This window comes from Lampetra planeri, chromosome 12, assembly GCF_965212315.1.
Source record: "Lampetra planeri chromosome 12, kcLamPlan1.2.h2, whole genome shotgun sequence".
In the NCBI taxonomy this organism is placed as follows: domain Eukaryota; kingdom Metazoa; phylum Chordata; class Hyperoartia; order Petromyzontiformes; family Petromyzontidae; genus Lampetra; species Lampetra planeri.
This window is the reverse complement of record NC_136118.1, coordinates 11684657-11700499: the sequence shown is the minus strand read 5'-3', so window position 1 is coordinate 11700499 and position 15843 is coordinate 11684657. Positions and strand designations below refer to the sequence as shown.

Sequence of the window (15843 nt, the reverse complement as noted above, 5' to 3'; positions counted from 1 at the left end):
TAAAATCTAAAATGTTTATTCACAAATATCATCCACTTTCATGAGCCTTTTTGTGTTTAATATAAAGTGACTGTCTATAGACTATGGCTTATGTTAAGACCAACATGTCTTACGATATTGTAGTGATTTTTACAGAATAAATCACCAATTGTAGCCCAACAACCCATACATGTATCGGTCAATTTATTAATTCGCACAAGAGGCTGTCAAGGTGGAATATTTACAGTTATTAGAAGCTTTTAATGGCAGGACACTTATAATACAAATCAAATTGGACATGTATATCGCTTACTTCACATAGTTCACCTTGAAATATTCTGACCTACAGAAATCTAGAAAAAATATTTACATTGTACACCAGAGCAATAAATCACATTAAAATGGTAAAAACAAAACACATGAAGGATATAATTAATAAATATACCAATGTTATTGCTTATGAGGTGCAGTAATTGACCGATTTGGTATATATCCGGAACCATAATTTCAGTAAAACTGGGTTTATTTTCATTCACACTGGGGGAATGAAAACGTTACATGTTATTCACAAAACAAAAATTATATTAATGGTGCTGCTCCACATAAATAGCAACCTTATGATAAAATAAAACCAATAAAAAAGTGCCTTCAAAATACCATATTGCTAATAAAAGCTCAGTATTAGTTCAGGTTTTCCATACCGTTATAGTCTGGACATTGTGCATCATCAAATATCCCCCCACACCACCACACGCATTCCATTTTACCCCTTTCACACAAGCAACTATTGTGGTCGACCATGGGCATTCAAATGGGGGCTGGCAATTCCCAGTTATCGCGTTTATATCTGTAGTTTTGGTATTTACACTGCGTGCTAAAAAGCACTCTTATGACACACACATTTACCTGACACGGTACATTCCAGGAGCAGTCGGTAAACGGAAGAACATTCAAAACGGGGATTTGGCAGGGGCAGGGTGACAAGTCAAGACAATATTTTTCTGCCTTAACCTTTAACCCTTGTATAACGTGGTCCCCACACACACACACACGTGTCGCATGGCTTCATTTCCACAAGCGTGTTTAACCAATACAGCCATCGCGCAGATCGGGTACAGCCCACAGCCTCTTACAAAACCGTCATTTTACACGAATTGGTACTCTTTTCTTCTTGGTTCTTTCGGTAAAGTCACGTAGAAGGGAAATAATAAAATAGTCAAATTTATTTCCCTTCTACGTGACTTTACCGAAAGAACCAAGAAGATGAATCCCTGCAGTCACGAAAGCTTTAAATCGAAATTTGCTACTCTTTTGTTCACTTGCACAAGGTGGCAATTATGTCACCAGCTCTGCATCCTGAAAATGCATGAAGACAAACTGCCGCCAATGCATTGTCACAACCGCGGCCGACGGCCTCGGCAAACCCCACGAGTTGACGAGCGCAGACAACCAACGCCCCCCTTTCATCGCGCGCATCTTCACAGCTCCTCGTCCATCACATCCAAGTAGCGGGATTCAATTATTTTTGGAACGGCAAAAAACCTGCCAACGAAAAGAAACGCATGCGGAAGAGAGTTACGGGTTTAAACAAAACGAACCAAAACAAATCTACGTCTATCTTAGGCCAATATTAAAATGCTGACAAGCACCTAAAATCTCCCTCTCGTTTCCGTCCATCCGGCAGTATGAATGGGGTCACCACCAGTTAGTCGAGATCGGCAGGTCGCCTGTGGTTGGGCAAAGTTGTGGGTACGGCCCCCGCCTCTTCGCCAAGACGTATTTTGCCAGCGTGGAAGAGTAGGCCCAATATCCTCAAGGAGAGGTCCTTAAACCAGCAGTGGCATGAGAATGACAATGTGGGGCCGCGCCTTAAAACACTAAAGCCATCTTCACGCAGAACTTTTCTTTAGTAAGGACTCCAAGTAATGAAATACACGCATGAACAATTATTCTCTTGCCATTGCTTGCTGTGCTTGGCTTCGAGTAAAACAAAGCAATGTTGACACTGCATATTTTATCAGCGCAGTTAAACGATGGAAAAAATTGTGTCTCTGAAGTCGTGGTTTCATTTTTCTACATCACACCGAGATGTTACATCACGATGCTCAGCCAAGCATGACGTCACCGCAGCTTATAGTGACCCATTTGAAAAGTTCTAGCGAGGTTGCCGCTTGTTAAATATTTGTATAAAGGCAGCGGGCGGGCTTGGTTAACGGTGGCATTGTATTCATGCAAGGATGGAAACTTCACACGTGTTTATGATACATTCACACAAGATGATAAATGCCCCACAAGGGAGGTTCATATGCCATACGGAGTGATCTCCACAAGCCCGGTGGCCAAGGAGAAATCCTTAGAGTGGATGGTGGCACACCGTTCGGTTTGGATATTGGAGGGGAGAGGGCACCTACTGCGTGGCAGCTGTGGGATCTTGCAGGAGGCTAGGGGGGCGGTGGCAAGGCGGAGTCGACAGCTTCAGGTCATGACGGCAATTCGAGCTGTCGCTGCTTTCCAATTACCCTTTAAAGTGTTCCACAGAGGTCCATCGAACGTCTGAATATGCACCCCCTTGCGTGTGAACGTGCCGAAGATTCACCTCGGAAGTTATCAAAATACGTACTTTTAATTTCTCTCTCGTTACTTACAATGTCACGTGATAAGTGACCACAGTAGGAAAAAAAATTGGTCACGTTTGTTGCCTGTTTATATCCAGAGGCAAATTAACCCAGCATAGTTTGATAAATGTGTGCGTAAATGGAAGCTGACAGTCAAAAAATAGTGAAGTTCTCAAGTTAGTCTCAACAACCTCACATTCACCTTTCCCGAGGTCCAGTTTCCCTTGCACAGTACTGACCGCAAAATAGAAGATCACTAAAAAATCATCATTAGCGTAGTTGTGGAGAATATGAATAATAAGCAGAAAATACGTATTTCCTTTACAAATCCGTCTCTCCACACAGCAAATTAAAATATTTCTTATGCCGATGGGCTGACCGGGTTGTGTAAGGAACACTTTTATTATTTGTTTTACATCGAAAGACAGATAGGAGAGAGTTTTTTTTGTAAAATTGAATTTGTGTAACGTAAGCCATGTTACGGGTGACTGCATGGGGGGGGGGACAAAGCTTGAGTCAACGTATTGCTCTATTGTTGTGCTTGCAGGTTTAAGGCACATACACAGGAGGACCGCACGTTGCGTCTGCCCGCAGCAGGAACCAACCCCTCTCTCTCCGGGTAAACATTTACCCTCGGAGGCAGGCCTCACCTCACGGGCAGGGCGGCCAGCATGATGACTGGGAAGACCATCTTCATGTAGGGTATGGGAGAGAAGCCCACGCCGCACAAGACGGTCAGCTGCAGCAGCTGCAGCCCCGTGAAGTAGTGGATCTTGCGCTGTGGCACGCGGCGCACGTAGTGAGTGGGCGGGTAGGCCGTCTGTGCGGGCACACACACACACAGTGAGACACACACACACAGTGAGACAGACACACACACACACAGGTGGAAAACCGCGTCACATTTCACGGCCGGCAGGTGTGACGATAACTCTGAGTCGGCAAAAATCCACCATTGTGTCGATCCACTTATCGGCTCCTTTATGACTTGCATCCCACTGGGATTTTTGCATACAGCAGCATCACTTTAAGATGTTTCTTGTTCATGTTTTTGTTTGTTGTGGTTGCACCCGATTCAAGAGCCGAATGGCTCACAGGGCTATACCTAAATTAACTGAACTGAACCGATTGGTCCATGTGGATGCCACGACGCGTGTCTCACGCCTGCGCGTGAACTAATCTCGGCAATCCGTCTCCCCGGTGCGGCGTCCTCTCCAGTTCTCCTTTGGCTGCCATTCCGCTAATGTCCATCAGCCGTCAATCTGAACAAAATAACTTTTTTTTTAACAGCCATGATGTCTCCACTATTTACATGTTTTTTTGGCGTTTGTGTGGTTCCCGATTCAGATGACTCTCCTCCCTCAAGTACCTAAATTATACATTGCAAAGCAAAACGAGGGGTTTCGATGACTCGAATGAAACCACTTTCAAAATGCCACGTTTCCTACAAAATGCTACTTCTGTATTTTTGCAATTATTATAAACGGACCCAAGCCGTATCGAGCCATTATTGGTAGAGCTCAACAATTTATATTTTAGTTCCAGTGCTTCATGGCAGCGCAGCGCTCTGTGAGCTTGGACCCTCTCCACCACAATCCTGCACGCGAACTAATCATCATGCAGGCCCTCGTCAGGATACAAATTCGTACAATAATCACCCTATATCTGTCAACCGTTGCTCTAACTGAAATACAAGTGTGCTATATATCAGTCAGAGAATAATCTGCCCGAGCCGACTTGTGCTACAGGGTTGTCATAAGTTAATTGTTGGTGTAGATTTGTGCGATATTTTCGATGTGCCATGTGACGCAGCTGTTTAAATTTCCTTCAATGGTGCACACTTTCATTTGTTTTGCATTTGCCATTGTGGTGCCGCAGGGTTTCTCTTGCCAGCGAGACTACCCCGGGTCTCTTCTCGCCCGGTTAAACGAACAAAACCCAACACCCCTCATGCACTCCCTTCCCCTGCGAGGCCAGAGTAAAATGATCGTGAACACAACGCTTGGATTCGCTCGCACTCGAAGGAGACGGGCCCTAGAAAGACGACCACGTGACATTGTGACCGTGTCCGAGGGCAGCCGGGCTAAACGCGTTCCCGTTGCCCTCGCAGCGCGAGCTACAGCGGCTTGCCAAAAGTGGGCACGCGGCCAAGTTCGAGCTAAAAACTTGGCAGTGTCGTAGGGTTGCTGCAGAAATACGGGCCAAGACCAAATACCGGGCTCAGCAAAATTGTTAAGTGGTTACGTGATCGCGAGTCATTTTCACGACGGCACAGTATTCCGCTCCTCGTTCTCGACGAGAGGACGACGACTCGGGAGGAACCGCAGGCGAACGGGAAGAGCTCTGCGGTCCTCGACGTATTAAGCAATTATCAGCCAATTAATGATTGGTTACATGCGAGAGGAAACAGGAGCACCCGCAGAAAACTCACGCACGTGAGAGGGGGGGCGGGGGGGCGGGGGGTGGAAACGCTATCCCATACAGGTGGTACAGGTTTAAATCCACATTTTTCATGAAATAAGTTTCACGACGTTTGTGCGATCCGCCAACCCCCTCCCTCGCCGCCTCCGGTGCCGGATTATAGGCCGCCACAGCCCGGCCGAATGTAAATGTCTCGCACAAGAAACACAAACATTGTAGAGCGTGGTCTTCACTCGTGAGTTGGTGGGAAATTCCTTTTCACCACGATAATCAGTCTGGCCGCGTGTGTGTCATAAACAGGATGTTGTTAGTTTTTGATAATTGTTATAATTGACCATTTCACATCAGTTACAATTGGCCGTTTCCAGCCAGTGGTGATTCACATTAATATGACAATGTACCGAGAAATATCAGCACACGCAATTGATTGCACAGGATTCTGTGCCACTGCACATACATTACTGTCGGGCACATATCGGACGAGCAGTGCAAGAAGTAATTCAAGTAAATGATGGATCTCGATTTTTTTTTCGATTTAAAGCTTTCGTGACTACAGGGATTCATCTTCTTGGTTCTGTCGGTAAAGCAGCCGTCCTCAGCTCAGCTGATGGTTCTGTCGGTAAAGCAGCCGTCCTCAGCTCAGCTGAGGACGGCTGCTTGCGTTGTGGCCGAAACGTCGTGAGAATTGTATTTTATTATGATTTATTTGTATTATTTTATTATTTCCCTTCTACGTGACTTTACCGAAAGAACCAAAAAGATGTATCTCGATGCTCATATAACTTTGTTCTATGAACATTATTCAAGTCCCTTTGTGCATTTAAGTTGTTCTATGTAACATTACAAGCTTATTTTTCAAGGTCTTTCTCTCCTCAATTTCAGATAGCCTATCGGTGACATTGCTGCATTCGCATTATTTCTTTGACTTTATATCAACAACTGCAAATCTAATATAGAGTTAATCAAACATCCCCTATATAGGGCCCAAAATAGGTGTGGTAAATTGTCGGTGCCAGTTCTGGCTACCTTCCCACGTGTGCGGTTTATTGCACCCCTGAATCATTAATTCCAGCTGCATTTTGCATGAAAATAATAATTAATTTTACTACATACGAGCTGTCTATTATGCAACTCAGGACCTGTAACCACACAACTGATGCTCACCACAGAACTTTAATTTTCTATAGAAGATGACTATTATTACGTAGGTCTATGAAAAGAAAATTCCCTCTGGTCCATTCTCATTTAGATTATGGACATAATAGACCGTAATTTGAACGAAGGTCATCGTGAATAAGAGCGATGCAAACCGAGGGTTTGTGAATTGATTCACACGAGGTATGGCCGTAACACAATAAGGCTAGAGGATCAGTAAAACTTGACTAGTCTTCCTTTACCATGCTGTACAAATAGATTTTGAATTTTGAAAAGCACAATAGGCTGCATATTATGCATGAAAGCAGCAAAACAAAGGGGGTTGATGATTGACAATTCACAAAAAGGTATCCCCCCCCCCAAGCGATAAAGAATAAACAATAACTAATGGCAGACACAATTTAATTATGGAGGAAATTGACACGGATCTTAATAGCAAAAGCTCTCACAAACCAAGGCCTACTTAAAACAGAGAAATAACAAGACCTAACAACAAGATATACAATCTACCCAACTAAGATAGAATAATAACGAATGTCATGATTTTTAGCCCTTTGTCAATCCATTGCTGGATGAAGGCCTTCCCACACCGTCGGTGACGGGAATTGTTTGACCGTACTTCGTTGGTGCGCAACGAATGGTTGCCCACGATGACGCAAAATATCACTTGGCACCGACGTTGGCCGTGCCCACCCGCTCCACGCCTACCAACACGTTCATGACAAAATATCGGCGATAAGGAGGGAGGCTGCATATGGGAAGATTGCCAATCATATTTCGTAACTCACACGGCTGCCACGAGGATTTTTTTTTAAATGGGGCAGAAGTTGTTTGTCACACTGACAGTCCAAACCATTATTTGTGTTTTATAAAGTCGTTAGTATCTATATGTATTCATATCCATTGTTTCAAATATTATAAAGTACGTTTTTCGGGTTAAAAAGTGTAACTTTTGATGCTATTGGAGCGAATGAAACCTTTTTAATGTGCATTTCCTATCCTCGCTTAAGGACCAAATTACTTAACGACCGGTTTTCCTGGAACCAATTACCGTCATCAAGAGAGGTCCTACTGTCCAGTAACACGTAACAAAGTCTGTCGCCGGCTCCGAAATGTGTTGGTAATGTCGTGCGCTCAAAATTATTCCACGAATCGTCATTGTCCGAAATAAATATGGAGGCAAGCCATAGCCACTGCAACTCCGCAAGTGGTAATAAAGTGTTTCACAAAACGACCCCAGAAGGAAATTTTTCACAACCCTTTCAACGTACGCTTTTGAGCCGCGTTACCTCAGAACGTTTGGACAATGACCGAGTGGGGGCGTCATACAAGGGGGGCACTTTAGATGCAAGCGTGCCAAGATCTGCTCTCAACTACAGGAAACGAATCCAGGAAACTCATTTGGTGGTTAAAAACAACATTAATGTTCCAGATTGGGTTTTTTTAGTCTCTGTAAAAAACTAAACCGGAAAATTTAAATCATGCAAATTCGAAACCCTTTGCAATTTATAGAGTTGAACAAACTCACGTATTCTGGAATTCATCAAATGCAGCTATTTTTGTCCTAACACTTCATTTGGCCACATTTTCAGTACCGTACATTAATATATAGTACTGCATGAAGAGGCCGTCACGTGACCCTCCTTCCTGCAACCACAACAACTTGCATTTACGTTGCACCGACAATGTTACAAACATCTCCGAGTGCAGCTTTAATGCGTTTAATCCTGGAGGACCCTCTGTCGGTAACCGTCTATGTGGCACAAGGCCAACAACAGCAACGACCTTCAACCTATCATGTCTCCGACTGGGTTTTCCAATTAAGTACACATTCATTTATTTTTTTCGTATTTGGACCCCGACGCCGGCAGACATGGCTTGCTCATTTTTAACGCCCACATTAATACACCTGGCGGTATTAACCGGGGTTGATCAGGGGGTCTTGAAAAATCATACATCTCTCTCTGCAACAAGTGGTCAAACACACCACCGCCGCTCGGCCAATGTAACCCAAGAACCAAACGTGTCATTGCAAAACCCAGCGCATGCCACTTCATTACCTGTTCGGTGAACAGCAGAGCCAGACGCTGGAAGAGCTGGTTTCCATCCAGCGACGTGAGTGCTATGTACAAAAAGATGCCATCCAGCACGGGCCGTGGAATCCACTGCAGTGGCAGGGGTAGCAGAAAAAAAAGTGACAAACCCAGCAGCATGTGCGCTAGGAGCACTGGGACGCGTGTCTCGCGCACGCACACGATGCTGCAAGCGTGCACACACACACACAAACGCGCACACACACACATGCACAAGGTCACGTGGGCACAGGCTGGCGTGAGCGCACAAGCGTTAGCACGCAAAGACATTCCTTAGAAATGTTAATTTCCAACTTGGGGTGCGCGTCACCTGAATACAAAAGCTATAATACAAGCCACATAGCTCAATTACATCACAGTCATGTGACGTAATAAACGTAGTAGACTAATTACTATCGTTGATAATAACGTCATTGGAATTGAGCTGTTAATTTGACAATGATCCGAGTTTAAGCCTCTATATTGGTGAACACCTATTTATTTAAGGGAGCTGCCTTGGCGTGATGGCGAGCACGACTGAACTTGCGATCGTGGGTCGGCCGTTTGATTCCATCTCGGCATTTGAACAATGCGCAAGTTGATGACCCCCGCCCCACCTCTGTCCACCCAGCAGTATAAATGGGTAGACCCCAGTCAATTGGCAGGTCGTGTGTCGGCACGAAAGAGCAGAGCCCAAATACCCTCTACAACTGCCTCTAGTGGAGGCCCTTCCACCAGCAAGTGGCACGAGCAAGCAATTGCAGGGCTGCACTCGTGTCGCTTACACACACACAGTAATAGGCTGGTTTACATCGGCGACGCGTTGCTGAAAGGTGCGACGGCCAATATCGAAATGGCTCAAATCAAGGCGATTTTACAGGGTAGGTAGGTGGAGGTGAAGGCCGAGGCAACGGACACGCGAGAGGACGGACGTTGCTGTCAGCGAAGTGTGGGTTTTGAGGCGACGCAAATCGGGTAGCGGTGTTAATAAAGTGACGACGTATATTTGCGAAAAGGGGTAAAAAAAAAAAGGACTTAAATCGGGGTGTTGCTGCATTTTTTTTTTTAAATAACTCTTTCAATTACTTGGGACCCTAAGCTTTTGCTTAATTAGTTTGTGCCCAGCATCACTGCCGAATGCTGATACTGCTTAAAACTACCCGGGGGAATTCAATCGGGCAAGCTCCATTCCCGTAGTTTGTCGCGTTGGGCATGTGCGGTGCCGTGGGCACGCGGCGGTGTGCATCCCCGTCCGCCCCCGTCCGCTCACGTTTCGTCCACGTGACCGTCCTCCACGCGCTCCTCGACCGTGGCGAGCGCGCGCACGTGCAGCGGAGAGTGCGGGAAGGCGGCGTGCATCCAGGGCAGCCCGAAAAGCGAGAAGGTGGCGTTGAGTACGGCCACCAGGAGCAGGTCCCAGTGGTACGACGTGCCCTTCTTCAGCCTGCCGTGGCAACGACGCGCAGCCGACTGTTAAATGGTCCCTGCCTGCGAGCGGTCTCTACGTAGAGGCGACGAGCGTTCGTCATTAAAGTTTATTTTATTTCTCAGCCGACGCTTTCGTTGGAGCTCGTTGACAGTTTTTTGGTGTGGTTTCACGCATATTTCATCCAGAAGCACCACTATATATCATTGTGACATGTTCACGGGCACCGCACGCGCACATCAAGAGAACAAGTATCGCCCGTGGGCACGACGACGAGGGCAAACCTGTTGTGCGGTGCGTTGGTGAGCGAGGCGGCCATCGTGTGCTCCATGAAGAAAAGGATTGAGAGCAGGAAGCCGATGCCCATTGCGCTGCAGATAGAGCCCACTGTTAGGAGACTAAGTGGCGCCAGCGCAAAGTAGCTCCCACTCGGAGTGTAGCTGAACTTGAGCCCTGTCACTGCAACACAGGCAACAGGAGGCGGGCGGGGGGGGGGGGCAGACATTACCAACACATTTCAGAGCCGGCGACAGACTTTGTTACGTGTTACTGTACAGTAGGACCTCTCTTGATGACGGTAATTGGTTCCAGGAAAACCGGTCGTTAAGTAATTTGGTCATGAAGTGAGCATAGGAAATACAAATTAAAAGTTTTAATTCCCTCCGAAACCATCAAAAGTTCCACTTTTTAACCCGAAAAACGTACTTTATAATAATTAAATGGATATTAATACATATAGATACTCACGATATTATAAAACACAAAATTAAAAAGAAACATGGTTAATCAATACATTAATTAATATTTACTGGACCTACAAGAGCCAGTCGTTAACAGGGGAATGGTCGGTAAGCGAACACATTGGGCTCTATGGAAGCGATTAGTCGTCAACAGGGGTGGTCGTTAAGAAGGCTTCTGCTGCATACTTATGTTGAACCTCTTTTCGCACCTGGACGTAGCCAATCATGCCAATCGGAGGTTAGCGCGGTTGTCCACGCACTAACCCAGCGAGACGTTCGTTTTATTCCCAGCCACGGCCAACTTCGAGAGATATCTTAGCTGGCCCTGGGGCCTTCACCTTCGCCGACCCACACTGACGAATGTGGTGAAGTATGTTCAAACAACCCCCGTTTTGGACACGGTTTAGGGCGGCCTTCATTTCACAGTGCTGTCAAGTATTATTTAAAAAATGTTTGATTATAGCTGGATACAACATCCTAATTTGATTAATTATCGGAGTGTGGTGATGTTTTTGTTGTTGTCTACCCAACATAGAAATGTAACTGCACCTCCGATTAGCATGGTTGGCTACATACGACGCTAAAGAAGTTCAACGTACACACGTAATTAATAGGGGCAACACGCTTGGCCAAGCATTTATTGCCATGAAACTGAGGACCCTCTGTTTGTACGCAGTTTTACACCGTAGCCACGGCTGATCTAACACGATTTACACCTTCATCGCGACGGAGAATATTGCACTAAGTGATCAACCGTGAATTTAAATGGAGTTGACTGTGAAGTAGATTGCGTAATCAAGGCATTCAACGGAAGGGAATGGTAAATCTTCTATAGTTTAACACCACTTAAGAGCGGTGATATTCCGTCAAGCCGAACACTGTGAACGAAACCTATGCTGGCTTATATTTGGTGTCAGTGGTAATGTGTTAGCATGCCCGACATACATCCCAAGCCTTTGCAGGCTTCAAGCATTTGCAGGCTTGAGGGATGTGTGGAACACTCGGCAAGTAATGTAAAGTCAAACACGAACACATTTCTGCCATTACAGGTGTTAATGTTCACATCCAAATACTGAACTGCAGTGCACAATGGTTAACTTGTGTCTGACAAGCGGTGGCCTCGTATAATATGATACGTTTAAAATAGTCACGATGAAGACAGACAGTGCAGCTGCTTCCTGTTAATGCAAATGTACCACTGGTGCTCTACGTTACAAACAGAACGGGTTTTTTTTTTAAAAACTTAGACAACTGCTATATGAGCCACCGCGTTATCATCCTACCCACGAGGTTCGGTAGAGTCGTCTATGTCTGTGCATACCAAACGACTCTACGTGAAAAACGAAAACTCTACAGAGGAAATGCCTGAAACACGTGAGCGGAGCCGTACGGTCAATGTCTCGGAACACGTAGGAGCCCAGGAAGGAGAAGGCGATGACGGAGAGGGGCATGGCGCAGTCGGACAGGATCTCCCGCGCTTGCAGGTGCAGATATGGCCTGCAGCAAGGAGTTATAAATATAGTATGTTTCACGTCAAGGCAGGGTTGTCAAAAGGAAATTTGCCTCAAGCTTTTGTAACACCACAAAATATGTACAAAATTGATTTGAAGCTTTCGTGACTGCAGAAATTCATACTTTGGTTATTTCGGTAAAGTCACGTGGGTAGAAAATAATAATACAAGAAAACACAACGTTTCGGTCGCAACACAAGCGTCCGTCTTTAGGTGAGAAAAAATGATCTGCTGTTGTGGCTTTAATTAGGCACGGGAGGGGGTTGGGAAGGGAGGGGGAAAGAGTTTGGCTGTAGAAGTTCACAGGGGAGAGGAGTGGAGGGTTTGTGGCGTGCAGGGACGGGTCGGGCTGGAGAAATTATTCCATTTTATTTGCTCATTTATTTTACTTGCTAATTACTCCAGCCCCACCCGTCCATGCACGCCACAAACCCTCCACTCCTCTCCCCTGTGAACTCCCCACGGCCAAACTCCTCCCCCCCCCCCCCCGTGCCTATATAGAGCCACAACAGCAGATCATTATTCCTCACCTGAAGACGGACGCTTGTGTTTTATATTTTTTCTATATACGTGACTTGACCGAAAGAACCAGAGAGTATGTACAACATTGTAGGGTCACACTTTTAACAATACATGGGCATAACTGCAGATACACAAGCCACTTCTCGTCAGGGTACCATTTATGGCCAAATCACTTCTGAAAAATATATAGCTCAGTGGGCCTTACTTGGTAAAATAGTTTAGTTTAGTTTAATGACAGATCTGTAGCCATGGAACGGAATGCACACAATATTACATCCATGGAGGAGATGAAACAATGAAATCAGGTCGTGCGCAGGTGCTGGATGGCTTAGAACATCGCAGGATTGTGAGAGTTTGTGGCAGTTTGGGGAGGCCTTCATCCAACAGAGGATTGATCATGGCTGGTGCTGATGATCTTGACAATCGATTACCACTCCACCACTGACTGCTAATGAACAACCAAGGATGTCCACTTACCAAACTACTACAAACTAAATCACACAGCGTGGAGAGCCATCTCATAGTTGTGACGTGTGTTTCGTCGAACCAACGAATGCCAAAAGTCCACCGCACTCTCGCGGGCCTCGGGGGCATTGCACAACTTTGCAGGGGCCACGTCATGGGAGAGATGGGGGGGGCACCGAGAGATGGGGGGGGGGGGTTGCTCACCGCTTGCGGAATTGGTAAAGAGTGCTCCCAAGCCACACGGTGCCCAGCATGAGGAGCAGGGCCAGCAGGGCCACGTCACGGCTGCCCTTGGGGCCGCCCGAGTCCACCCCGGCGGCGCCTTCCCAGCTGCCCTCGCTCGTGTTGTTCCCCGCAGAACCGCAGCCTCCCGGCTCCCCGGGCAGATAGTTCTGCTTGAAGACTTCACGGACACGCGGACGACCAGGAGACAGCGGGAGCTTTGGTCGGGAAAGCCGTATCGAAAAGGGTCGCCCTCGTTACGCGCAGAGCGCTTGCCACGACTGAACCACGATGGTAACCTTGCCGATCTCGTCAAGGAGCATAAACCATCATGCGGACTGCAGTCATCAGCAGTCATCAGCAGTCATCAGCAGTCATCATCAGCAGCAGCAGCAGCAGCGGCGGCTTTTGGCCGGCCGTCGAACAAAGACGGTCACCGCATCGCGCGCTTTCAGATGCGCTTCTGCGGCCGTCTGGAACGTTCTTCCTTCCAATATTAGGCCACTGGAGCTGTGCACTTTTAAATCTAGATTGAAAACTCACTTCTTTAGAACTGGCTTTCGGTGTTTAGTTTGTCGTCGTCCCCAGCACCTCCGATTAGCATCGTTGGTTATGTAACGGTGTGAAAGAACTTGAACATACATCGACAGCAGCACCTGCGCTTAGCGGGTCTGCTCTTGCTACACTCGTGTGTCATTACAGACGTTTCAGAACGGTTTCGGGCAGAAATGCAACAGTCGCTTGTAATGTGAATTTATAAATCATTACCACAGTGATAAAATGAAAATATACGTTAAAACCAACTTTGCAATGTTAAATTAGTACTGAATAATTTACCTTATGGTTCTCCAAATTTTGTCAGCTTTTTTGTGTTTACCATTACAAAAACGTGGAAATTAAGGCAAGTATTGAACTCAAAGCGTGCGATGAGAAAGAACGGATATTATGACTCGCATTCCTAAAATATGTCCATCAGCGGCACACGTGAAAAACGGCGAGCAAAATGAAATGCACTGTGGGCGGCAATCAAGATCACTGCACGAGAATATATAATCTAGGTTGTGATGCGAACGCTCGTGCTCACGGAGTGCGGAAGATTAGTTGCCTATCTGTTCTGCTGTCGTATGTGTTTTTTTTTTAAGTACCGTATTACAATCAATGCAATTGTAAAAATAAAAAAACAGAATCAGACCGACACACGACCGCCGCCTCAAGTGCATGCAAACGGGAGAGGTTGGAGCAAAAAAAGAAATTACAAATTATTTTAGCAAGCGAACTCGTTGTAACCGCATTAACGTAAAAGATCATTTAATTCCTAAACTCTTTGTAAGCCTACACATGTATTACCAGTCCGTAGCTTTGTTTTTGTACACGCTACATTTCTTAGAAAATGTATATCTGCTACAGCTTTTTAAGCACCTCCGATTAGGATGGATGGCTACGTGCGGTGCAAAAGTTCAACATGCGTACGTACACTGTTTTCCATGACGGTTTTGTTTTTAATGTGGATGTGCAATTGTAGTCGGGCAATAGAACACAACGTACTCTTAATGATATCCTTGATTGCGTCCACCACAAAGGCGATGGAGATGAAGAGTGCAAATATCTCTTCAATAGATCTGCAAGAGAGCCAACACGTTTGCATTATTATACGACAGAAAGAATATACAACCACAATACGCTATGAAGCATATGTGCTCTGATATTGTGGGTGTGATTGATATGTTCCCAACACCAGTGGTTTAAAAATTTCTGAAAATGACCTTGTCCTTGGGCACCAATTGCTACTCAAATTTACCCACCAACAGGGCCAGCAATCTAAAATTGTTTTGAAGGTCGGACAGCTGCAAATTCAAAGTCCTATATTTCTCGACAGATTTCATATTTATATTTGATATATATTCAAATGTAAGCTCTTCGGTCATGCTTCAGCTGAACACGTACCAGGAAATGTCCAGGGCGTTGTGGGAAAAAAAAGTTAAGATTTTTTTTTTTAAATCACAGAAATGACGTCCTTCTCTAAGACTCACCGCTTGGAGAGGTGCAGGCGTGTGCTCATGTGCAGCAGGGCGTAGAGTGTCAGGAAGAAGCTGTTCCAGAGGCCGATGCAGGCGTAGTACGCGTGAAAGTCCAGTTCAAACTCATCGCAAATTGTCCGGATCGCTGCATCAAATACGGCCAAGGGGGAAACGCAAAGTACAATTGTCTCTCAAAGGACACCCCCCAAGGGACAACTCGTGTCACTATAACACGTAGGCTTTCGTGACCAATATTATCCATAACAATTATTATTATCCATATTAGCCTTAAGAGGTTTTTTTGGGTGAGATTTACGCAATCCAACCCAAAAACCTCTATTACCGTTTAGCTATTTTGATCGCGATTATGCAATTTTTTTTTCAGAAACTCGGCCGTTTTCACATCAAAATTGGTATCCATTCCACATTTGCGCAATTCGCTTGGACCGTAATTCCACAACGGCAACAAAGGCAGCCCCCCCCCACTTCCGCCCTTCCTCAAAGGGGAGCCGCTAGGGTGGCCCGTCGTGGGCAGGACGAGAGTGGGTTTAGGATGGAGCCAATTCGTGCTGAAAAGGTCTATACTCAATTGTGGAAGGTTTCAACCATCATGCGTAATCGCATCAAAGGGTGAGAGGGTAGCGATGGCCCATTCCGCCTTAAGTCACGTGCATGTTAGTTGCCTCTGTTCCACTAC

General features: G+C 45.8%; 1 protein-coding gene across 4 annotated transcripts in view; it reads right to left on the bottom strand.

Moving 5' to 3' along the window:
• The window catches only part of SLC4A11 (solute carrier family 4 member 11), a 39833-nt gene continuing 23990 nt past the window's right edge, over positions 1-15843 (bottom strand). For 3 of the 4 annotated variants that reach the window (XM_078599558.1, XM_078599559.1, XM_078599557.1), the window contains exons 11-19: positions 15159-15291; positions 14674-14747; positions 13111-13309; positions 11799-11905; positions 9953-10127; positions 9513-9686; positions 8231-8429; positions 3245-3414; positions 1-1521 (exon numbers count right to left, since the gene is read on the bottom strand). In XM_078599558.1, the coding sequence (XP_078455684.1) occupies positions 1458-1521; positions 3245-3414; positions 8231-8429; positions 9513-9686; positions 9953-10127; positions 11799-11905; positions 13111-13309; positions 14674-14747; positions 15159-15291 (1295 nt within the window). In that variant the 3' untranslated portion in view covers positions 1-1457. The remainder of the gene's footprint in view (positions 1522-3244; positions 3415-8230; positions 8430-9512; positions 9687-9952; positions 10128-11798; positions 11906-13110; positions 13310-14673; positions 14748-15158; positions 15292-15843) is intronic. The other variant, XM_078599560.1, reaches the window with a different exon arrangement.